We start from the raw sequence: 23,368 nt of genomic DNA, 5'->3' as shown, positions 1-23,368 counted from the left end.
AGCACTCTGCTTGAAATGCTGACATATAGGAAATTACAGACACGTACAACAGTGATGTCAGCCACATTTTCAGCCGACTCTGTGCTCTGGTTTCTCTCGTCTGCACTGCAGACATCAAACAATGTGTGAGTGCTACCTGTGGCCATGTCACCTTTTGCAGGTTGATTTAAGGCCTTGCCTATCTTCTCTTTGTGGTTATCATCCACTGACTTTCCTTCAGAAACTATAGCTGCCAAAAAAACAAATGCTAGAACTGTTGCATTATCTATAACATCACTCACATCATTTACACTGTTGTAACATATTTGCTTCCAACTAATAAAATCATTCCATTTGTGCTGTAATAATAACAGCAATAGTAATAACTAAAGTTATCCAGCTCTGTGTTAGTTCCAGCGCAGAAGCCCTGTGCTTGACCTTACTGTAGTCCGAGATTTCTGCAGCATTCTTCACAGCAGTAGTCATATCCCCCATCGATAAGATTGCACAACGCCATAGTTTTCTTAAAATCAAATCCCACGCAGTCTGTTTTCCTTTTCTGTTTCACTGTCCTCTGAGTCTGAGACAGTACGAACGAAATGATTTTAGCAGGTTTTCGTGCACTTGGACGTCTGTACCTGTGAATCTGTCTTGTTCATCACAGTCTGAAACCCATTCAGAGGACATCTCTTCTTTTTCTGCTCCTAAGCAGAGTTTATAGGAGTTCTGCGGGCTTCACAATGCTTTTTACCACATTGCTTAATATCTGGATTCTAAATCTAGAAACTGAAATGATCTAAACTCTTAGCCTAGACTTATTAATGGATCAGTCATTCTTCATTGAGACTAGCTGCAACATTTTCTACACACCCAGAATTTAAAGGCCCTGACAGGCTCTCCAAACAGTGGACAGAGTAAGAGGAGGATGGGGGATGGTTAAAAAAAAACACAGCAAATGTTAATTCTGTTATCTGCTCAGACAATTCTCTTGCCCAGCGTGTGTATTTACTCCAAACCATCCCCCCCACCCTTTTGTGTAACACAACCTTTTCTCCAGAAAGGAGAAAGAAAAATACGTAACACTCAGAGGAATGAACGACAGTGCACCACACTGAAGTGATGGAAAGCAGAGATCCCCTTTTTTTAAGTACCAAAGAAGAATTTATGTTTTACTCCTGCCTGTTTCCCATTTTTTTCTCCTCTTCTTCTTTTTTGGAATTCCTCACTGTGAGGATTAGCTTGTGTTTGTCCCAATCCTCCCCCTTTTGCCCATTCTCTCCTCCTCCTCCTCTTCGGCTTGTGGAATTCAATGTCCTAGGAATCACTCCCCTCTCCTGCTGCTTTGTGGTGACTGAGGAATTCATCCAGAGCCGAGGACGAAGAAAAATTGGCGTTTAACTCCAGGAGGTGCAAACCCTGCAGTCTGGGGCCCTCACCTGCCTTCCTTCATCCTCCCCCTCCAACTCCTGTCTGAGCACTGCACCTGTTCTGACTTGTCGGCCAGGTGGAGGGGATCCTCTAGCCTTACGCTGTTTTTTCAGCTGACCCTGGCTTCGGGGTAATTAGGAACCCTGTCTATTCATTTGACTGGATTACTGCTTTGCTTTGCATCTTTTTCTTTCCGTCTGTCTCTACAACCCACCTCCCTTCCCTCCCTGTGTATCTCTACCCCCCTCCCACTCCATCTCTTGTCTAGAGCAGTCTGAGGCTGGTTGACACTGTGGCTGTGTGGGTATGTGTGGAGTTGCAGAGGTTTCCCTTCTCGAGTAAAAGTGTGGATCACAAGGAAAGAGCACACAAGGGGGCCTAAGGGTGAAATTTAACCTTCTGGCAATTAAACTGGAGTGAGTGTTGAACGGTTGTACAAACTCCAAACCAAAGGATTGTGCGAGTTGGAAGAGCAGCAGGTATGAAGAGCCAGGCTGTGACTGCGTCTGCGGCTCTGCTGGCCCTGTGCTGCCTGCTGATGATCCCTAGAGGAGGAGAGAGCGCCGGGGGAATAGTTTCTCTCCGGCAGGCTGGGGATCAGCTGCGAGACGAGTCGCCAGATGACCCAGAAAGAGAGCAAGGACTTGTAGCAGACTTACTCCCAGAGGAGGGTGGCATCAAGACCAAGAGAGAAGCAGAAGCCAACCAGGCAGGTAAGTGGAAGAAATTATATTTTGTACTTCTAAAGCACAGATGTGTTATGCCGACAAGATATCAGAGCTGCTGAGGTACTGCTTGAGTTGTGGCATGACATGGAGCAAATGCAGACACAAACACACAACGATTCGGTCTCTGACAGCTCCAACAGCGTGACAAAGTCCATGTGCTCGTCTGTCCACTCCTGCTTCCCCGCACAAGGTAGCAGGACAGATGAGCTGGTTTAACTCACACCAGACGAGAGAAGAAGACACTGAGTCAAGCATCTTGCAGACAGATTTTTTTATGACGCGTACCTTTTCCACTGCCTCAGTTGCTCAAACCCTGCATGAATAATGCTGACTCTTCTGTACAGTCCCGCTAACACACTTCAAGCAATAAGCTCAGTTTTTGGAGCCATTAATTAAGCTCTTTGATGAGTCTCGCTTATGCTGCTGAGGTAAAAGTGGTACATTTATTGAGTATCTGGACTGATTTTGTATCATTAAAGCTGAACTGTGGTTAATAGAGCACAACTAATGGAAAGAGAGAAACATGGTTTCCATGAAGGTGCCACAGGACCTGAGGAAAAGTCAAAAGGAAATACTGATGGACCTCAAGCAGCCACTGAAATGTAATTGGCAGTGTGGACTTTCCTTGGAAACACTGCAATGTGATGCAGTGAAGAAATAGTTGCATAATCTCAGACCCAAGCCTCATAAAAGAACTAATTGTGTCTTTAGCTTCTGTATGCAAGGAGGAATATGTTTTCATTTCAAAAGGTTTTGTGACAGAACCGTGAGGAGTGGGCTCTGGAAAACCTCTCTCTCTCTCTGTTGCTTCTTTTCCCTGTTTTTCCAGATATTTTAGGCCGGGTGAGGAGGGCACCTGATGAAGACAAGAAGAAAAAGAAGGACAAGAAGAAGAACAAAGAGCCAAAAGACCCCAAAGCCACCAAAAAGCCAAAAACCGACAAGAAGGGAAAGAAGAAGGACAAGAAGACAACAACCACAACTTTGCCCCCGACCACAACAAGTGAGAAGAGAATGCTAAGCTTTGAGCCTGCTTCACTGATCACTTGGATTTGATTGTTGTTAAATCTTGTGTCCGTCTTATATTTCCAGCGATCCCAACGGAGCCACCCACAGAACCATATACAGATTACCCCTATCCCGATGCCGGTGAGTGGCACACATGCAGGGGCTGCTTGAAAAATATTGACTCAGTTGACTACTAAATTTGAGTTCATATAACTATATTGTTAATATGTGTTAATGTCAATATGTTAATATTCTGTGTGTTAAATTGCCTCCCACTACTGGCTTGGAAAAACTTGTTTAACAATTTTTTTTTTAAAGGCTGGGAATAAAGGAATATAAATGGGATATACACATGACAATATAAATGGTAACTTCAACCATTGTATGCATCGAAGTCTGAAAAGGATTTGGTCAGTGCTACTGCACCTTTGAGAAAATTTATGTAAATCGTAAAATTATGTCATTCAAGTCTGTTTTGGGGTGGACCAGGAGCATAAAAGAAGTGGATTTGCTTCTGGTTTGTAGATTTGAAAGCCGTAACCTCAAGCATTTTGAGGGCTGGATGTGAACACAATGGTGAGCTGCAGAGGAGTGTGGGATGAATGTGAGAACCTGAGGACACTGTCCACATAAAATCTGACCATTCAAATCATGATCATGCAATACTGAAGAAGATTTCAAACACCAGGGTCAGAGGCCATAAAATGACCACAGAAAAACTTGACAGGGATGATTAATCTCATTAAAGTTTTATGCAGCATGACTTCGTTGTCCCAACACTGTTGAATATTAGAGAGTTTAAGTCACTTCCACATTAGCTTATTTTGTACAATACCAGATTGTAGACAGATGGAGGAATCTACCGTGACATCACCCATTGGTTTCTGAAGTCTGGCCTTGAGATGAGTGTTTCAGCTGTTTCTGCCATCTTGGTGAAACTGGAACTCATGAGAGGGCGGTTTTATACCGCAGATAATCTTCCATTTTGATACGTGGAATGATCAAGATTTTTAAAACAGACCATTTTTATCCAGCATGACCCAAAACGAAAGACTGAGCTCAACAGGAAAGTGTTTACAGAGGTCAAGACAGAAAGCTGTTCTCCCTTTGACATTTTTGACACTTTGACATTAGGCTTAGTAGCTTCTGCACCCAGAAGCTACTGAAAATGACAAAACTCCGCAGGCATAGAGTTAGAAAGATCAAATGTAGCCCCCTCCTCATTTCTGAGCCAGCTACCAGCTCAGTGTTACATTAGCCTCACATAACACACCTAAATCTCTAAATCACAACACTGAAATGAAGACTGAAATGTGGCACACACACTTAGATGTAAATATAGCACCTATTCCGATTAGGCAAAAAGTTGTGCTCTTTTATGATTTTTTACCCATCGAGGGTTACAGTGTTTGTTTGTTTGTTTGTGTTTTTGTTTGTTTGTGTTTTTGTTTGTGTTTTTGTTTGTTTGTTTGTTTGTTTGTTTGTTTGTTTGTTTGTTTGTTTGTTTGTTTGTTTGTTTGTTTGTTTGTTTGTTTGTTTGTTTGTTTGTTTGTTTGTTTGTTTGTTTGTTTGTTTGTTTGTGAGGATTTGTTGTTGTTTTTATTCAAATACAAATTTAAAACTAGAAATATGTCTAAGTAGTAGTGGAAAGGAGGAAAAATAATTTCAGATCCAGTTCAAAAATCAGAACATTATAAAACACCAGAGAACCATAAAAATATTTGTGTCCAGACTTGTGAGCTCACCATCAGCCAGCTTTTGTGTCTGTTTCCCTCTCAGAAACTGATTACTGGAGCCCAGAAGATGACTACTGGGGTCCTGAGCCCACACCCTCCAGGCCAAAGCCTGAGGCTCCGATCACAGATCCCCCATACGACTACTGGAAGCCAGACGCCCCCGTAACAGATGCCTATGAAGACTACTTTAAACCAGATGAGGAAGACCCAGCTGCTCTTGTAACATATGCCTACGATGACTATTGGAAACCAGCAGAGAAAGAAGTGCCCACTTCAGCGCCTGCCATCTACGATGATTACATGAAACCAGACGAGACAGACCTCTACACCTCTGTGACCGATAACTATGACAGCTACTGGCAAGAAGTAAACCCAACGCCTGCTGCCCCTGATACAAAGCCTGGAACAGATGACAGCGATTACTGGGATGCCACATGTACGTATAAGTCTTTTGTGTCTTTGTTTTGATTGAGGATGTTTAGTGTGGAGGCAGTTTATGTAACATGAATAAGATGATGAAAGCAAAATTAGATCCATGTGGCAAATCCCAGGGAGGTCACTAGAAACGAATAACAAATAAAATAATTGTTTATTTAGGGGGGGGGGGGCTGAAACAATTCTGAGAAATATCATGAATTTACTTAACTAACAGGGGTGTTTACAGGAATTTTTCAGTGGGGTAGGCCAAGGTGTGGGACACGAATAAGGCAGGGGCCCCATAGGAAAAAAAAATTGTCTTAAATATATTTTTTTTTATCAGAAATGCAGAAAATTGGTATTAAAGAAACTGATGCTGCACAAAAAATACTTTTACAAGCAATTTGACTCTTCACTTAAGTAATAGTAAAGGTTTTATCATCAGCTTGTACTTTAAAAAGCTTGCTTTAGATACTTCGAACTAACAAGTAACTACAACTTTAAAATAACTGGTATAGAGTATAAAATGTGACACTTATATACAAGATGTAATGGAGTAGAAGTAGACAACAGCATAGAAATACTAAGGTACAAGTAAATTAAAACCTTACTTCGATGAAATAGTAAAGTAAATTCTCTCATCTGATGGTGTTGGGTATTGTAGCATTAATAGTAATCTACTCCAATAGTATTAAAAGATTAGGAAACACCCTCACCTTCAGAGGGGATGGATGCCACCCCACATCCTTCCTCTAGGCACTCCCCTGCCAGAGGAAACTTGAGTCGAGACAAATGCTTTACTCTCTGTCTTGTGAAAATTTTAGTTTATGTCTTTAAAAGTATGAAGGAGTCAAACAACAAGAACTCAATTAGGTCAAATTTTCCCCTTTGTTTTATCATTACTGCTTTGCGGTGTGGAAATAAAAACTGCAGGTAGTGGTTAAAAAGGATCATTGTCAGAGTTTAAAGTGCATTCTTTTAATGCTAATTGAGAAGTCATGTGTACAGAAATAGTTACAGAATCAAAGGTGTCTTTTTTAACAGTGCTGGGTTGTATGATATTATCAAGAAGCTTTTAAATTCATGATTTAAAAAATTAAATATTTCAATTTCCCCATGAAAGTGGTCACTTGTGCTTCTTTTCTTCAGAAACATACTAGATGATCTAAGACAGTGTTACTCTTTGTGAAACAGAAGGAAAGAAGCAAAGAAGGACACAAAAAAGGAGTGAACTGCACTATGGGAGACATTTACAGAGAGTAGGCCAGCAATCTGTCCAGGATGTACCCTGCATTTTGTCCTCTGTCAACTACAAAAGGCTTCTGCCTCTTACCAACCCTTATTTGGATAAGTGATTAGGAATAGGATGTTCAGTGATTAATCAGCTGGACACCCAGTAAACTCGGTGGTTTGTTTAAGCTGAAGGAACTGCGTAAACTTCTGATTAAATAACGTTTAATAACAGATACCCGCTAATCTTTTGGATCCGATTTTCAGACATATTGGAGAAAACTTTTATGAGCGCTCTTTATTTCTTCCAGCTGAAGTCAACAGAGGGCTTTTTTTCCATGGGATGAAATGCATGCTGGAAACAGTGTGTCGTGCAGACCTGTGACACTCATCTGGATTTGAATGGCATGCTCTCATTACTCTTTGTTTCCACACTACTGTACAGCACCTATGCTCCTTCAGCATTTCCAATGATTCACTCATACTTGGCCATTCTGCATTCTTGCTTATATTCTCCCATTTCTCTGTCTGTTACACTTAAATCACCTCTCAGCTTGACCTTTTGAATTCTTCTTCCTGCAGATGAGGTGCAACCATCACCTGATGGTAAAGAGGTCAGCCCAGAAATTAAGGTGGAAATCCTGCCAGGTGACTGCAGACTCTCATGACAAAATCAACTAATGTGAAACCTCTAGTAAGCGTTAAGATACAAATGAAATAGCCAGCCCATACTTTGTGTTTCATTAGAAATGTAACACATGAGAATAACACTGGAGCTAATCTATGAGCTGACCTGCCCTAGTTTACACACAGGAGTGGGTGGGTTTATTTCTTCTACACAGTCAACAAAACTTTCCACAGTTTTCTTGTAGAGCAACAAAAAGCCCTGTGATCAGAGCCCAGCAAAGTTATGTTTCTCATAAATGGGGAATTGAAGATTTAACAGCTACGTTATACAGCGGGCATCACACCAGCATCAAAATAGAAAACTCCTCTTGCGGTTGAATAATTCGGGCCACTGCTAAGTTGTAAAATTTTGCATGTAATCCCATAAAGCTTGACTCTGTAAAGTAGCGGCGCCTCTGAGGGGCTGAACGAGTCGTCTGACTTTGTGTTTGTTCTTTTTTACACAGAAGAGCCCACCGCCACCGCGCCCTATGAGGGGACCTGGTATGATGATTACGACGAGTACGGGATGAGTATGTGGCCGCCCGCTCACACACATGTGAATCACAACCATACTCGAATGTTTTCTATTATTGGTTTAGTCACAGAGAATTTCCTGCCAATAAAGCAAACAGCAAAAGAAAGGGATAAACAAGAGTTGGGTCAATAGCTTTCAAGTGTTCCTTGATGACCTGTTTGCATTTCTTAATGACTTGCAAAACCACAAAAAAAAAAAAAGCATGCATATACAGTACACTACTGTGCATGGCTCTGTGGTAATCATTGTTGTTTCTATGAAATTATAAGTGATTTTCTTTCCTTTTTTGTTGTTGTTGTTGTTTTCAGAGAGAAAAGAAGACGAGACTGATGAAAAGTGGATGGAAAAAGAGCGAGAAAGAGCAGCCAAAGAGAGGGAGAGGGAAGAAAGAGGTAAGGAGACCCACATGGGATTCTTCTTTTTGTTATTTGCACCACCGTGCGTAATCCTGTCAAAGCAAAGAGAGTGCCTCGTGAACCCAAGTGGAAAAGTACTAACAATGATGTTGTCTCCCCTCAGTCATATCTAGTCATACTAAGAGAATGCAGATGTGATTTCCATGCATACAAATGTGTGCGTCTCGGGCACTTGCTTTAACTTGCATGACAGGGACAAAAGTTCACCCCACCAAAATAAAACGGAGATTAGGGCTGTAAAGAGTTCAGAAATCTCATATGGGCTGGGCCCAAAAGCAAAGAGCGTGAGATAAGCTAAGAAGGCTGTGCCGGCATCGGATTGGAAGTGAGGGATGAAGAGGAGTGACAACAAAGGGAGAAGTATTTCAGCTCTTTTGTGCCACGTGTCTGCCGTGCGTAAAGTTGAAGGGGTCAAGCCCAGAGCAAGTGATATATAACACCACCAGGACTGCTGTTAATGAGGCTCTTCCTGTGTGCACAGTTTGACCCAGACTAGGTCTAAGGTGAAATGGTTTTGCAGACGTCTCTGAGAGTTGTTGCATTCTTCCGTAACACAACTATGTGCATCTACAGATAATGTGTAAATGGGTGCGTGTGTGTTGTGGGTGAGAGAGCTTACAACATGTTTTACATTCTCACTGTCAGCCATGTAACCAGCATCACGCTCCAGTATGTGTCAGAATATGAATAATGACAATGGGTGAGAGACTCTGCAATCTTCCTTCATGGTAAAAGTCCAGGTCAGAGGGATGATGATGATAGTTTCAGAGCAGACTTGGACTAGAAACTAAATCATAACATCTGGTGTGCTTTGTTTTTTAACCGTACTCTGGCCCTCCAGGTCCCCGTGAGGACTTTTGGCAAATAAAAATTGTAAAATAATACTGAGTTCCTCCATCATTTCTGGGCAGAGTAAAAGAAAAAAAAATTCAGCCAAGACACCGCAATTTATTTTGCATTAAGACTGTTTGTCTGGCCTCGGACAGAGAGAGCGCAGAAGCTAAAGGAGGCAGAGGAGAGAGCCAGGAACAGGCCGCGTGTCTTCAAAGAGCCAAAGAGTAAGTCAACATCTGTTCAAATCTGGAAAGTATACGTAAGCTTTTGCTGAATGTAATTAACACATTATTTAAATGTTCTCTTTCTGCTTGGCAGAGTGTCCTCCCCTGGGGATGGAGTCTCATAAGGTCGAGCCAGATCAGCTTTCAGCCTCTTCTATGTCTCAGTATCACTTTGCACCTCAGAGGGCGCGCCTAAACATGCAGGTACACAACAATCAGGGCGGGGCCATGCACTTACAAGCAGGCCTTGAAATAACCACCAGCTGCCAGCAACACTGAAAAATACTGTTATTGTTGGGTCTGTCACTTCCAGGAGCTGCCTTAGTGGTACATGCTTGACGGATTCTTTTAAGTCCTCAGTATTTAAATCAACAATGTGTTTCAACAATGGGGTTTTTTTTTGGGCGGGTGGGGGTATCCAAATTCTTCTGTTAATGGATGCAAAAGTAGATATGTTGCTTTGGCACTCAAGATACTAAAAGGGTTCAAGTATTCAGTAGCATGTGTCTCCGTGGTTCCCAGGGCTCCGATGCTGAGGAAAACATAAGAGGTGGAGCGTGGTGTGCAAATTCAGAGGATGCTATCCACTGGTTTGAGATAGATGCTCGCAGGGCGACAGAGTTCACCGGAGTCATTACTCAGGGACGGGACTCCTTAAATGAGTAAGAGACAAACAGACACGCAGACATAAATATGCATCATTTGACATTCCTACACCCAACAATTCGCCCTCTTCTTCTTTCAGCAATGACTACGTGACGTCCTACTTCCTGGCTTTCAGCAATGACAGCAGAGAGTGGACCACCATTCACGATGGATACGCCGACTGGGTGAGTTCATCTAAAACTGTGCCACTTCCACAAGCACCAATACTCGTCTTCCTCTCCCCCTCATTCACATGTCCCCTCTTGTGCAGTTGTTTTTCGGAAATAATGATAAGGACACCCCAGTGATGAACCAGCTTGCGGTGCCCGTGGTGGCCCGCTACATGCGAATTATCCCGCAGAGCTGGAACGGCTCTCTTTGTATGAGGCTGGAGGTCCTAGGCTGCCCCCTGCCTGGTGAGTCGTATGCCCACACACTCACACACACCTTAAACACAGAAAATGAATAATTTTTGCTGCTCTTTTCTCCAAACAGATCCAGTTAATGTTCTGTACAGGCAAAATGAGGTGACTCCCGTGGACTACTTGCAGTTCAAACACCACAGCTACTCGGAGATGGTTGATGTGAGTTTCCCTGCAAAGTTTATCTGCTGGCTGATAGAATTCCAGGAGGTCCGCTTTAAATGCTCTAATATAAATTGCAGCTTCATTCTCTCTCAGTTTTTCATTTGAACCACCAGAGACCAACATGACATTTCCACAATAACATAATATTCATTATTAACCATCTGCTTTGTAGTGTGTAATGTAATCAAATACAATGCTTTGCATATTTACTGTTGTCTTTATCTCACCTATTCAGCTTATGAAGTCAGTGAATGAGGAGTGCCCTAACATCACCACCATCTACAGCCTGGGCCGCAGCTCCAAGGGACGGGAAATTGTTGCCATGATAATCTCTGGCAATCCCACAGAGCACGAAATAGGTGGGATCTCAAGCAGGAAACGGGCAGATAGCCGTGTTCTTGTTGTAATGTGTGCTATAACAACACAAATGCTGTAATGTGCAGTATTTCAAACAGTCTGGGATGCTGATTCGTTGAAATTACGCTGGGTCTTTATGGCACCACTCTGGTATCCCGCAAATCCTAATAAACACCAGGCGGACACCAGCAGATTAAGGCTGACAGACAATTACAGTCTCGCCCCGGTTGTCCCCACAGGTGAGCCAGAGATCCGCTTCACGGCAGGTCTCCATGGAAATGAGGCAGTGGGTCGGGAGATGATCCTGCTTCTCATGCAGTACCTGTGCAAAGAGTATAAAGACAGAAACCCCAGAGCCCAGCGCCTGGTGGAGGGAATACGCATCCACCTGGTGCCTTCGCTCAACCCTGACGGACAGGAGGAAGCTTTTGAAGCGGTCGGTGTAACAAACAATCAATCAATGACAACATGTTTTAAATACTGTCTAAAACAAAGAGGAAATGTCTGTGAAACATAGTGGGCTACTTAGATGAGTATGTCTCTTTTACCCAATTTCTACTCTGCAGGGATCAGAGCTGAGCAGTTGGACCACCGGTCACTTCACCAATGAGGGCTTTGACATCTTCCAGAACTTCCCTGATCTGAATAGTATCCTGTGGGATGCTGAGGATAAGGGCATGGTGCCTAAACTCACCCCCAACCATCATGTGCCTATACCAGAGCACTTTGAAGCTAATAGTTCGGTAAAGAAACAAACAAACAAATACGCATATAGATATAGATATAGATATATAAAGCCTTTGAGACTAACCAGGTTGTGGTAAACAAAAACAAAAGTATGTTACATGAGATTCTGCTCCTCTGTCTGTGTGATCCTGATCTTCCTGCTTTTGTTCCAGATTGCTGTGGAAACCAGGGCCATAATCTCCTGGATGAAAAGCTATCCATTTGTGTTGGGTGCAAACTTCCAGGGTGGGGAGAGAATTGTGGCCTATCCTTATGACAGCTTACGTCTCAACAAGCCTGCTGAGAGCCAGAAACCTCAGAGCCGCAAGAAGAGACAGTATGACTTGTTTCCCTACCTGTGTTCTGTTGTTGTTTCTGTACCTTTACGTACACACGTATTGTCCAAATGCTAATTTTTCACCTCTGTGAACCACCAAAATAGTCCTTAATAATTCATTTAGAATCATGTCTGCAGGTATGAGGATGAAGGTTTTGATGTATCTGAGTGGGGAAGGGGCTACCATGAGGAGCCAGTGGAAGACTGGAGAAGCAGAGGGTATGCAGAGCCAGAAGAGGAGTGGCGGGGCCATGGATATGACCATGGTCACGACACAGGCTATGACCATGGTCGCGACCCTGGGTACGACCATGGTCGCGACCCTGGGTACGACCATGGTCGCGACACAGGCTATGACCATGGTCGCGACACAGGCTATGACCATGGTCGCGACCCTGGGTACGACCATGGCTATGACCCTGGGTATGACCATGGCTACAATCACGCGTACAACCAGGGTTATGGGCACAGGGAGGAAGAAGACGATGACAGAGGAAGAAGTGCAGGCTACCATTATGCTGAATCTGAAGATGAGCCCCGCGTGACTGCAGACGAATCCCTCTTCAGGTGGCTAGCTATCTCCTATGCCTCCACACACCTGACCATGACACACAGCCATCACGGATCCTGCCAAGGAGACACACCAGGAGGGGGTCTTGGAATTGTCAACCGGGCCAAATGGAAGCCAGTAACAGGCAGTAAGTAGAGACCAGTGCGTTTAAATTCCCACGTATGTTTATAGCACACCCTGGTGGACAGTAGTTGCAATACATGCTCTTGATCTTCCCTGCAGGTATGAATGACTTTAGCTACCTGCACACCAACTGTTTGGAGCTGTCCATTTTCCTGGGCTGTGATAAGTTCCCTCATCAGAGCGAGCTGGCGTATGAGTGGGAGAAAAACAGAGAAGCAATGCTCATCTTCATGGAGCAGGTTAGTCCCAAACAAACACAAACTGTAACCTGTCCTGACTGTGCTTCAGTCTGTAGTGAAAAGACTATTCAACATCCTGCTGGATATAATGTTGGATTTTAAAATTTCTAAAAAATAAAACTAAAAATAAATAAAAGTACCTAAAATTGTGATTTACAGCATTGTGATTTTGCAGTTATTCCTCCTCTGTCCAACCGAGATGTTTCCCACGCTGTATTGGTTTTCCCAAGGTTGCTCCCTTTTATCCTTAGATTTGTCCACTGAGGGTCGACTGACAGAGGATGTCATATGTTGTACAGTTTGCGGAGCTCTTGGAGGCAAATGTTTGCTTTGGCTGTATAAGTTAACTGTCTGTTGCTTTGAATAGTTGATCGCAGGTGTTTAAATTCATATACCACTTATCAAAACAGTTTATATTATACATATAAAATTTTCAATGATAAAAACAATTTGCATATCACTTAAAATAGGCCACTCAAGACTCAAATGCAACATAAAAATGGGAGTAGGATCAAATATGATTCTTTTGTAAAGGATGATTTTTGAGTGGAATCATTTTAGAATAACTGAATCATTAAACCACAGCTTTTTGGATCAATCCAAGTATAATTTTGCTCAATTTTACTCCAAAGTCCACTCATGAAAAAATTAAACTACTGATTTTACTGAGCAGTTGAAGAGAAGTACTACTCAGCAACTGTACCTTGTACTTTGCTTCTTTCACTCATGTAACTATTTGTGTACTTCAGGTGCATCGCGGCATTAGAGGGATTGTGAAAGATCAGCAGGGGAACCCTATTGCAAACGCTACTGTATCTATCGAGGGGATAAATCACGACGTGACCACAGGTCAGTATACTGTTCACACCATCACTCAGGATGTAATAAAACATAACATAGCTCAAACTGTGCTCAACACTACTGTTGCCATTGTAGCACCAACGGGGGATTATTGGCGTCTGCTTAACCCCGGGGAGTACCGTGTGACGGCTCGAGCTGAGGGCTTCTCCTCGTTGACCAAACTCTGTGTGGTGGGCTATGAGTCGGGTGCGACTGCCTGCAGCTTCAACCTGGCCAAGTCCAACTGGGACCGCATTAAACAGGTAAGACTGTCCCAACTTGAAGTGCCTCGATACATGTGCATCTTAGCAGTACTCAGTAAAGCCTCTTTGTTTTTTCTTTAATTTCTCTGCAGATTATGGCCCTCCACGGCAACAAGCCAATTCGAATTGCCTACAGCAATAGCAGAGTACAGTACACCACAGTCAACAATGGCCACAGGAGTGTGATCGGTGCCAGTAATGGGTCTTCCACAAATTCTCGACTCAGTCCTGAGCAGCGACGGAAGCGCAAGATCGCTCTCATCCGTCGTCTTCGCCAGCGGAAATTAATGAAGGCCATGTCGATGAGAACGACGTTACCCCCTACAACAACCACAACCACAACCACAATTCCCACAACAACAGAGGCCACCACATCCTGGTATGAATCTTGGGTCTGGGGAGAGGGACAGTCCTCAACTCCTGGCGGCTTCACAGACTCCATCATGGACTATGACTACAAGATCAGTGACTATTAAAGAAAACACAAGTGGCTTGTTTCAAGTAAACCACCGTCCTCTCTTAACTGTAGTTCACGTTGCTGTGTTGTACTTAGAGCTGGCTGAAGAATCAAATTAGGGCTCTCGTCTTTGTACGACGTAAGCAATGGGAATGTACAGAATATCAGCTATTATTAAAATAGTACATCTGTTAATCAACATTTGAAATAAGGTCTCTTCACAGAAATGGAACCATTTTATAGATATTTTTTCCAAAGATCACACTTCATTATTCTCTGACTCGTTCAATCACTTCTACGAATGCTTCGTGAAAAGAAGTTTATTGTGGATGCACATAAAAAAAAAAAACTGTTATTTCCACGATCTTCACATATGGCAGAAATATTTTTAGTGTGAACATTCAGTAAATGTGGGAAAACTTGGTAACAGATGAAGGAGTACAGAGGTTTTTATCATGTTTTCTCAGACACAGATGGGTTAGAAGAGTTATTTTTCAAATAAAGGCTTCTTATTAAACCACGAGGGTCTCTTCTTTTCTTTTTCATTTGCTGGTTTTCTTTCAGTTCAATGAAAAAAAACAAATGTTATTTTAACAGAAACACTGAAAGGAACCCATGAGGTAAATGTATCTTATTGAAAAGCTTCTGTGTTTTTTGGATTGAAGTTAATTTGATCTTTCTCTGGCCAAAAGAAAAAAAAAAAGCATCAGCTGTGTCCTCAGTGGCTTACGTTCATCTCACTTTCCTCATCTTCATCTGCAGAGAAGGCAGAAAAGCTGACTGGCTCACAGTGAAGAGTGCGTAAATTGACGAGGCACGCCATCTGTGTGCTGCTGAATTCTGGAACGGTAACCAAAAGGACTTCCTGGCCATCCGGACCTGACGGGATGAGAATACGAGCAGCAACAGTTAATTATTTATTACACATTAGTCTGTGTGAATAGTACATTTGTAGCTTAAAACAGATCATATGATAACATCCACAAAGTTTCTTCTGTTTACATGCAAATGGCATGCACTAACCTTTGATGAGCTTGGAGTCAAAAGTAGGGGCATTGCCACTGAAGTAAACATGGGGACACTCTTCCAGGATGAAAGGGTCTTTTTGGTAAAATGGGTAACAACCTGAGCAATTCAGAGAAAATCTTGTCAATAAACCAATATTGTGTTTAGATTTACCAGAGGCTCTGCGTGTTATTCTGTATCAACTAACCTAATGTGTCAGGCGCCGTCGGGGCCAGATGTCGGAGTCGAAGCGTTTCCTCTAATATTTCCAAGTGGCTGTCCCTGCTGCTGTACCTCTGAATGTCACAGACGTTCTGCCCTGATGTACCGAGGAACCTTCGAGGAAACAAGCAAATACATGTAAACCTAAACATATCTGCACCTAGAAGTGAATATTAAAGTGGATATGAGGCATAAATGGAGCCCTGCTCTGAAAAACTGACATAGGCTAAGTGCGTCTGTGAAGTTGGATTTAAGAAATAGTGCTAAACACGTTGAAAATTTAAACTGTAAGCAGTTATTTTTCAAATCCAGCTACACAAACAGAGTTATATCCATGTTAGTTTTTGAGAGCAGGGCTCTATGGTGTAAATTAGCCTGTATACTTGTAGTGTTTCATGCCCACTGTAACAACATGTGTGACGCTGCTTACCTCACTCCGTCCATGCTGGCGTGGTATGGATTGGATGCCAGCTGTAGTGTGGGGTAAACGGACGACAAGGGGAACATGCATCGGTGGAGAGGCTGCTGTGGGAGGGTGTAGTTGGTGGGGTCGTACTGGCCAGGCATTACATCCACAGGAACCGAGGCCTTAATCAGCAGGAGACAATAATGTGTAGCAAAAGAAAAAAACAAAACAGTAGAGTTGTTTAGACGGTAATAATCTGTGCTTTTCCTCTTTTCCTCCAGTCCAGTTTATCCACCATCACCCTTCTGCACATGCCCAAACCACCTCAGCCTGTCTCTCTAACTTAGTGTCCAAACCGCTCAACCTGAGCTGTAACTCTGATAAATTCATTTCTAGTCCTGTCCATTCTGCCCACTCTCCATGAAACTCTGAGCATCTTCAACTCTGCCTCCTCCAGGCTCAACATCCTGTCTTTTTGTCAGCACCACCCTCTCCATACAATACATCATATATTACAGCACGTCCAGCTCGTCCACCTGCTCTTCTTCACCTCTCTTGTGCAGTCTTTGTGAGGCTGCTACGATTTATTATAATCAATGACGTCAACAATTAAAATTTAGCGACATGTAATTTTATTGTCGACGTGTCACATTCTAATACCACGTAAATCTGTTTTTTAACTGCAATACACTACAGGGGGCCATGGGGGCAGATTTCGTCTGCCAAGACTGAACTCAATACTAAAGAAGAAGAAAGTAGTGCTAACTGCAAAGCAGGACAGAAGAAAATGGAAACGGGGATTTAAAAAAAAAATGTGAAAGAATTTCACAGAAAACAAATAAAGTAAATGCAGACTGTGCAAAGCGGAGCTTTCCTTCCAATTTGCTGTGGGACGAGATAACAGGGTGATATTCACTGGTGGGCAGATGAGATACTGGAGCCCAGAACAGGTGGTTTGCCCACAGGAAACGGAGATAAGAGTTTTTGAAATAATCATGGACTAATCGACTAAAAAATTGGCAGATTAGTTGACTACCAAATTATCTTTAGATGTAGCCCTAACTCCTTGCTTTGGATGGTTGACCCCAGGTACTTAAACTCATCCACCTTCCCTACCTCTGCTTCTTACACCTTCGCCTTCAAACCCGTCTCCCGGTCATTCACACACATGTATTCTGTTTCGATTCGACTGACTTTCCTCCACCTCCCCAGCTTCTCCACCACCTGCTCCTTACTCTTACTACAGATCGCAGTGTTGCCTAACTATATCATACTCCATGGAGATTCGTGCCCGAACTCATATGTCAGCCTGTCACCACTGCAAAAAACGAAGGGCTCAAAGGCAATCCCTGGTTTAATCCCATCCCCATCTATCATTCCTTCCACACTTTCTCATACAGTATCACAGGTCCTCCCTTGGCTCTCTTGGAGGTTATGAATCATAACATAAACATTTATCATTAAAGTAAACTGTGTCAAAATCTTCAGACTTACCACCAGCTGAAGCAACAACTCATCTAGCAAACGAATGGCATCCACACTGCCAGCTTGAGTCTTCTTAGTAAGATACTTGGCCTGGGGAAAAAAACAAAACAAAAAACCAGAGAAAGGGTAAAATATTTATTTTTATGTTTTAAGTAAACCAGTTCACATGAGTGACTTGGGAGGAACGTGACTATATGACAAGGTTCAAACCATTTTTCCCACCTTTGTTGATGCATCCTTGTCTTGAGTGTTTTGACTCAGGAGGTTTCCCGCCAGCAGAACCCTGGAAATTGTTGCTGCACCACTCTGCTCCCCGAGGTCACCGAGCTGACCAGTTACCATGTCGACAAGCAACTGTAGGCCCAGCATGCTGTCAGCATGAGTACTGCCAAGACCCAGACCTGATGCCAGGAGCACAAACCTGTATGAAGGCAGGCAAAGCAATTAATGTTGTTTATCACTACAGGCAGGGATTTACACCAATTAGATGTGTTTTCATACCTGTCAGAGTCAAGTGCAGGCCTTGCTTTCTGCAAAGGAAGATCCGCTGTGCAAAAGTCCTCAACTGTGAACTTCCCATCGTTCCTCTCGGCACCATATACTGCAATGACGCTGCCTAAGAAAGACAACAAGAAACACCTACATCAGACTCATACGTCCACAGCTCATGTGATGCTGACATCCTGAAAAACTACCAACCTGTGACACACTTGTCTTTGTCAATTTTCCCCTCTAGTTTAATCCTCTGCAGTTCATCCTCCAGAATCAACTCATCTGATTCATGAATGTATTTTGCTCGTGCAGGCTGGGGCAGGAGGTTGTGCTGGAGAGCAAGGAAAAAGAAAGTTGTTAAAGTACAATTCAGTAGCTGCTTTCAATGTGTGGGGTGAATTTAGCACTACTTCCAACCTCCTCACTGATTTCTTTCAGAATAGATGGCTGCAAGTCCATACGCTTGAACAGAGTCCCTACGATGCAACACTGCTCCGCTGTTTCTAGATCACACAGCTTCTTGATAACTACATCTGATCCTGACAGATACAGAACAGAAAAAAAAACAGATTAAGAAATAGAAATCAAATGTTTCAGTGTCCCTGATGTATAGAATAGAATAGAATAGAAAACTTTATTTGTCAATTTCTTCAAATGTACTTGCCATACAAAGGAATTGAAATTACGTTTCACACTGTCCCATGCGTAGACATGTAAGTAGGTAAGATTGCTCTGAGCTTACCCCACTTCTGCTGAGCTCTCTCTGACAGCAGAGGCCTCATCTGCATGAGTCGTGCTGCGTAAATGTGAGCATACTGGCGGCTGAAGCTCCGCTCCCCAACTCTGTAGCGTTCAGAGCACTGACTATAAGCCAGAGACGTCCTCTCAAACACCGGGCCCTGGTCCTCCGAGGCAGGACGGCAGAGCAGAGAGGAGCCCTCCTTCTGTACACTTAGGTCTGAGAACATGACTGTCCTGAATAAAAGCACAGGAGACATAGAAATGGGTCTATTTTAGATTTCAAAGGCTATCAATTTAAAGCACAGTCCACTCAATAACGTGCTTACAAGTGCAAGTAAAGTTGTCTGGGTTTTTCCTAAACACCCCGACTTTTCATGAGAATACCCTGAAAATTGATATAATATGACAGATATAACGACCTTACCGAAGAAAATAGACGTTTGCACTTCAGTTGCTACTCCTCTGAGATCAAGTGTGTTGATATTTTCAGATATCGACGATTATTTTCAGTAGCTTGCGAGCAACAGGAATAATTCCCGCGAAATGACCCGCTCACCGGTGACAGTCTCTATGTACGAGGGCGAACTATCGCGAGAAGTAAGAAAACATTAAAAAAAAAAAAAGTCAAAAATCTAAAGCACCCGTAGTAAGGAACGAAACATATATACAACACATTTTAGACAGCTTTGTTATTTTTATACACTTACAATTTTACATATTTTTTAAATAACTGCATCGTTTTTGTTTTATTGTTGTTTTTTCTCGTACCGTCGCACATAAACTACGTCGCCGATGTCGCAATGAATTGAGGTCACAATAGCGTAGCGGTAGCGCGTACCTTCGCCATTTTCACAGCTCTTTGTGCGCTACCGTTTGCAAAGAGTTTCTGTGTTTTTAACAAGCCATTTGCTACTTCAGATTTTAAATCCATTGCGAGAATGCAAGGAAACAGAGGACCCCAGCAGAACCGCGGCCCAAACCGCCCGGGAGAGCAGCTGAAAAGCGAAGGAACAAACAGCAACGGGCAGCAGCCAGAGCCCAGCGAGCAGACCAACCCCAACGAGGCCTTAACCCTGGACCTGCAGAGCTTCAGAAAGCCTGGGGAAAAGACCTTTACCCAGCGGAGCAGGCTGTTTGTAGGTAATTTACCAACGGGTGTTACCGAGGAGGACCTGGAGAAGCTGTTCACCAAGTATGGAAAAGCCAGCGAGATATTTATTAACAAGGAAAGAGGCTTCGGCTTCATTAGGCTCGAAACGAGAATCATAGCAGAGATCGCCAGAGCCGAGCTAGATGATACCCCCTTCAGAGGCAGGCCCATACGGGTGAGGTTTGCGACACACGGAGCTGCTTTAACTGTGAAGAATCTGCCAGAGTTTGTGTCCAACGAGCTCCTGGAGGAGGCCTTCGCAGTCTTTGGCCAGATAGAAAGAGCTGTGGTCATAGTGGATGACCGAGGGAGACCTACGGGGAAGGGCATAGTGGAGTTCACCTCAAAGCCAGCTGCAAGAAAGGCTTTGGATAAGTGCTCTGATGGTGCTTATCTTCTGACAGCTTTCCCCCGGCCTGTTACAGTGGAGCCTATGGAACAGTTTGATGAAGAGGAGGGACTGCCAGAAAAGTTGGTCAACAAAAACCAGCAGTATCACAAAGAGCGTGAGCAGCCGCCACGATTCGCTCAGCCCGGCTCCTTCGAGTATGAGTATGCCATGCGATGGAAGGCCCTGATGGAGATGGAGAAGCAGCAGTATGAGATGGTGGACCGCAACATGAAAGAGGCGCAGGAGAAGCTGGAGGCTGAGATGGAGGCAGCCAGACACGAGCATCAGGTGATGCTGATGAGGCAGGACCTCCTGAGGCGGCAGGAAGAACTGCGAAGGATGGAGGAGCTCCACAATCAGGAAGTGCAGAAGAGGAAACAAGCCGAGCTCCGACAGGAGGAGGAACGCCGCAGGAGAGAGGAGGAGATGAGGCTGCGCAATGAGGAGATGATGAAGAGGCAGCAGGAGGGCTTCAGGGGCAACTTCTCTGAGAACAGGGAGCAAGACATGAGGATGCATATGGGTGGTCATGGGATGCCCATGAACAGAAACTCTCTGGGGGGCAGCTCTGGTCCAGCTGGTACTCCTGGCTTGGCTGCAGAGAATTCACCAATGTTGCCAGGGCCAGGAAACAACAGCATGCCTGGAGGTGGTCAGGGTGGCTTCCCCAGAGGCCTCCCCGGCCCTGGAGATTATGGACCTCCCAATAAACAACGCAGATTTTGAATTGCAAGCTTAATTCCCCCCCCCCCTTCCTTTTCATACTCACTGTACTTTTACGTTCGGCTAGTGTTAACTTTTGAACTTCGAAAACTGCATGTCATTTTTTTTGTACCTGCCTATTTGTACTTTTGATTTATTTTTAGTTCTGAAATGTAAAAACTCCAAATGAGCCATGTGTTTTACTTTACTTCTCACATTAATGTATTTTCATAGGGGTAGAAAGGGCTTTTGTCCTGGTTATGATAACTTTTCTGGAATAAATTCCTGATTCCCTAAATAAAGGCTTTGGTTTATTCAGAGCAGAATCACCTCAGCAAGCTCAGGATTGCACACAATAGTGACTTTTGTCTGCACAGTAGTGTGAGTAGTATTGTCACTAACAAAGTAAAGAGTGGTATTTCTGGCACTCAATATTGATTATTGGTCATCTGTGCCTGATTTATTAATTACCAAAAAGTGAAATGCAAATGTCAGCAATTTATAGCAAGTAAGTCTTATCACAGCTTTGAAGCACCATAAAATTGAGTCTTACTGATAGGTTGCAGTTAAATATTAAGCGAGAAACATGGGCTTTTGCATGGTCGTTTTTCTGCTTTATTTTGATAATTAGGGGGGGGAAATGCCTCACACATATTGCGAACTTCTTGCATGTTTTGCTGAATACCCAAATCCGGCTTCCTACTGATAGTGGAAACAGTAATGTCACAGTCATTGACAGATTTCAGTTGATGTTTTTTAATTGGTTATAGTGGTAATTCACATCAAGTAGCCTCAAGACGTTTTATATAGCAAGGTAAAGACCCTTCAGTATAAGAGAAAACCCTGATGAGGTGATGATCCCCTATGAGGAAGCATGTTGGGGGAGCACAGAGAGACAAATCTTCAGAGAGAGAGAAGATAGAAGTTATAGACTTGTAGTAGCAGCCTATAAATACCTGGAGAGTGAGGGGAAAAAAAGGTGAGTAGAGAAGAAATGTTCAGTGCATCCTGGAAGGTCCCCAAGCATCCTGACTGCAGCACAACTAAGAGATGTTCATCTTGGTAGAGTCAGCGCTGCCAGGCTCCTCTCATGGGCACGCATTTCAGATATGATTGGACCAGATTATAATTAATACTTTGTTAGTGAGGGGAAGCATTTTAAATTCAACTCTGGATCGACCAGAGAGCCAGCGAGGAGAAGCTGATACAGGAGAAATACGATGTCTATTTTTAGCCTCTGTTAGTCTTGTGGGTGCAGCGCGTTTTTGATCAGTTCAAGGCTTTACAGTTACAACAGCTTCCTCACTGAAAACAGGAATAATAAATGTAAAAAAGTGGTTTATTTATGTTCACCTAATTATAATTAAAAAATAAACAAACATAAATGTGTCCGTAGCGCGGTTACTCCAACCTGGCAACGTAAAAGTGGTTTCAGATAGATAAGCGCTCCAAAAGGCGTTTTCCGCTTCAATAACAGGCGCTTTTCATCACCGCTACAGCTAACGTAGTCAACTGGTTTCCATGATCAGACAGCTAGTTAGGAGACAACTTTAGCGACAACATTCAGTGGTATAAATCTCAAAAGTAAACGCAGCGATTATGTTATGTGTGAGTTAGGTTCACCCGCCCCGATTTTTGCAGCGCTTTAATACATATAATTTAGACCGATCCCCGTATACAGTGTACAGTTACCTCGACGCAGTGTTGGTGCACTAATGACCGTCATCCACCCGCAGATTACGCTACTGGCGCTCTTTGTCTCTCTGCTCTCAAACTCGCCATCTAACACAGGTTAGCCTCGCAGATGTGAAGGTAATGTGAAGGCGTATCCTCACCCCCTTGTGCAGGCTGCCGCTCCCTGAGCCTGGTTGTTCTGGAGGTTTCTTTCTGTTAAATGTTTTTCCTTTCCTCTGTCTCCATGCGCTTGCTCATCGGGGGCTGTTTGATTGTTGGGGGGTTCTCTCTTTTATTGCAGGATCTTTACTTTACAATACAAGAAGCTTGAAGCAACTGCTGTTTTGATTTTGCACAATTAGTGAAGACATGATATTTGCTTCAGTGGAAATTAACTTTACCCATTAATTACTGACATCGTAGTTTTACTGTGCCTGATAGAGAGAGCATCTGTTACATCAGTATTAGTGAAAAAGAATTTTGACATACAGAAATGCAGACAGGTTTTGTTTCACCACTCTTCCTTTAAATAACAAAATCTGCTTTGAAACATGTGTGGCAAAGAGCTGTTATCACACTTAATAATTAACACTTCTTTCCCTATGAGCACAGTGTTTTATTAATTGACAAGTAACTCCCTGCATGGGGATTTCACCATTTTGTAATCTACACAGGTTGTTTGTGACTCATCCACTACCAAGCCCAGTGATTCAAGCTTTTTTCCCCCTCCTCCTATCAGTAGCAAGAAAAG

At 43.3% G+C, this 23,368-nt stretch overlaps 3 protein-coding genes across 6 annotated transcripts; 2 read left to right on the top strand and 1 right to left on the bottom strand.

Annotated features, from left to right (window-relative positions):
- Positions 1-1,071: 1,071 nt before the first annotated feature.
- On the top strand, positions 1,072-14,869 carry aebp1b (AE binding protein 1b). The gene is made up of 22 exons (XM_084946086.1): positions 1,072-2,120; positions 2,965-3,138; positions 3,228-3,284; positions 4,923-5,315; positions 7,109-7,174; positions 7,660-7,725; positions 8,039-8,122; positions 9,133-9,204; positions 9,299-9,408; positions 9,727-9,866; positions 9,950-10,034; positions 10,121-10,265; positions 10,345-10,433; positions 10,672-10,795; positions 11,033-11,229; positions 11,360-11,536; positions 11,693-11,856; positions 11,995-12,554; positions 12,650-12,789; positions 13,539-13,638; positions 13,726-13,892; positions 13,985-14,869. Exons 1-22 carry the CDS (start codon positions 1,889-1,891, stop codon positions 14,366-14,368), a joined length of 3,726 nt encoding a protein of 1,241 aa, XP_084802212.1. The 5' UTR covers positions 1,072-1,888; the 3' UTR covers positions 14,369-14,869.
- Positions 14,655-22,877, bottom strand: pold2 (polymerase (DNA directed), delta 2, regulatory subunit). 4 transcript variants are annotated; one of them, XM_084946090.1, is made up of 11 exons: positions 22,779-22,877; positions 18,702-18,934; positions 18,377-18,498; positions 18,167-18,290; positions 17,969-18,083; positions 17,690-17,888; positions 17,477-17,557; positions 16,007-16,164; positions 15,563-15,690; positions 15,373-15,474; positions 14,655-15,228 (listed from the first exon to the last, which is right to left on the bottom strand). In XM_084946090.1, exons 2-11 carry the CDS (start codon positions 18,925-18,927, stop codon positions 15,068-15,070), a joined length of 1,416 nt encoding a protein of 471 aa, XP_084802216.1. In that variant the 5' UTR covers positions 18,928-18,934; positions 22,779-22,877; the 3' UTR covers positions 14,655-15,067. The 4 variants fall into 4 exon arrangements, with proteins under 4 accessions (XP_084802216.1, XP_084802215.1, XP_084802214.1 ...); XM_084946089.1 differs by lacking the exon at positions 22,779-22,877 and adding an exon at positions 22,636-22,731; XM_084946088.1 differs by lacking the exon at positions 22,779-22,877 and adding an exon at positions 19,125-19,280.
- nono (non-POU domain containing, octamer-binding) lies at positions 19,497-21,245 on the top strand. Its single transcript, XM_084946092.1, has one exon. The coding sequence runs from the start codon at positions 19,639-19,641 to the stop codon at positions 20,965-20,967; it is 1,329 nt and encodes a 442-aa protein (XP_084802218.1). The 5' UTR covers positions 19,497-19,638; the 3' UTR covers positions 20,968-21,245.
- Positions 22,878-23,368: the final 491 nt, after the last annotated feature.

Source organism: Perissodus microlepis, chromosome 12, assembly GCF_051167445.1.
Source record: "Perissodus microlepis isolate ML-2025 ecotype Zambia chromosome 12, ASM5116744v1, whole genome shotgun sequence".
NCBI lineage: Eukaryota > Metazoa > Chordata > Actinopteri > Cichliformes > Cichlidae > Perissodus > Perissodus microlepis.
Note: the sequence above shows the minus strand (reverse complement) of the source record. Positions and strands in the feature narration are given on the sequence as shown.

Bases quoted from the DNA above. Each gene is read 5' to 3' on its own strand.
- aebp1b (XM_084946086.1), top strand. From the start codon at position 1,889: ATGAAGAGCCAGGCTGTGACTGCGTCTGCGGCTCTGCTGGCCCTGTGC. The intron at 2,121-2,964 runs GTAAGTGGAAGA...CTGTTTTTCCAG, and splicing joins AGCAGAAGCCAACCAGGCAG to ATATTTTAGGCCGGGTGAGG. The intron at 11,230-11,359 runs GTCGGTGTAACA...TCTACTCTGCAG, and splicing joins AGGAGGAAGCTTTTGAAGCG to GGATCAGAGCTGAGCAGTTG.
- pold2 (XM_084946090.1), bottom strand. From the start codon at position 18,927: ATGTTCTCAGACCTAAGTGTACAGAAGGAGGGCTCCTCTCTGCTCTGC. The intron at 17,889-17,968 runs GTATGAAAACAC...GCCTTCATACAG, and splicing joins CCTGCACTTGACTCTGACAG to GTTTGTGCTCCTGGCATCAG. The intron at 15,691-16,006 runs GTAAGCAGCGTC...GTTTCCTCGAAG, and splicing joins GCCAGCATGGACGGAGTGAG to GTTCCTCGGTACATCAGGGC.
- nono (XM_084946092.1), top strand. From the start codon at position 19,639: ATGCAAGGAAACAGAGGACCCCAGCAGAACCGCGGCCCAAACCGCCCG.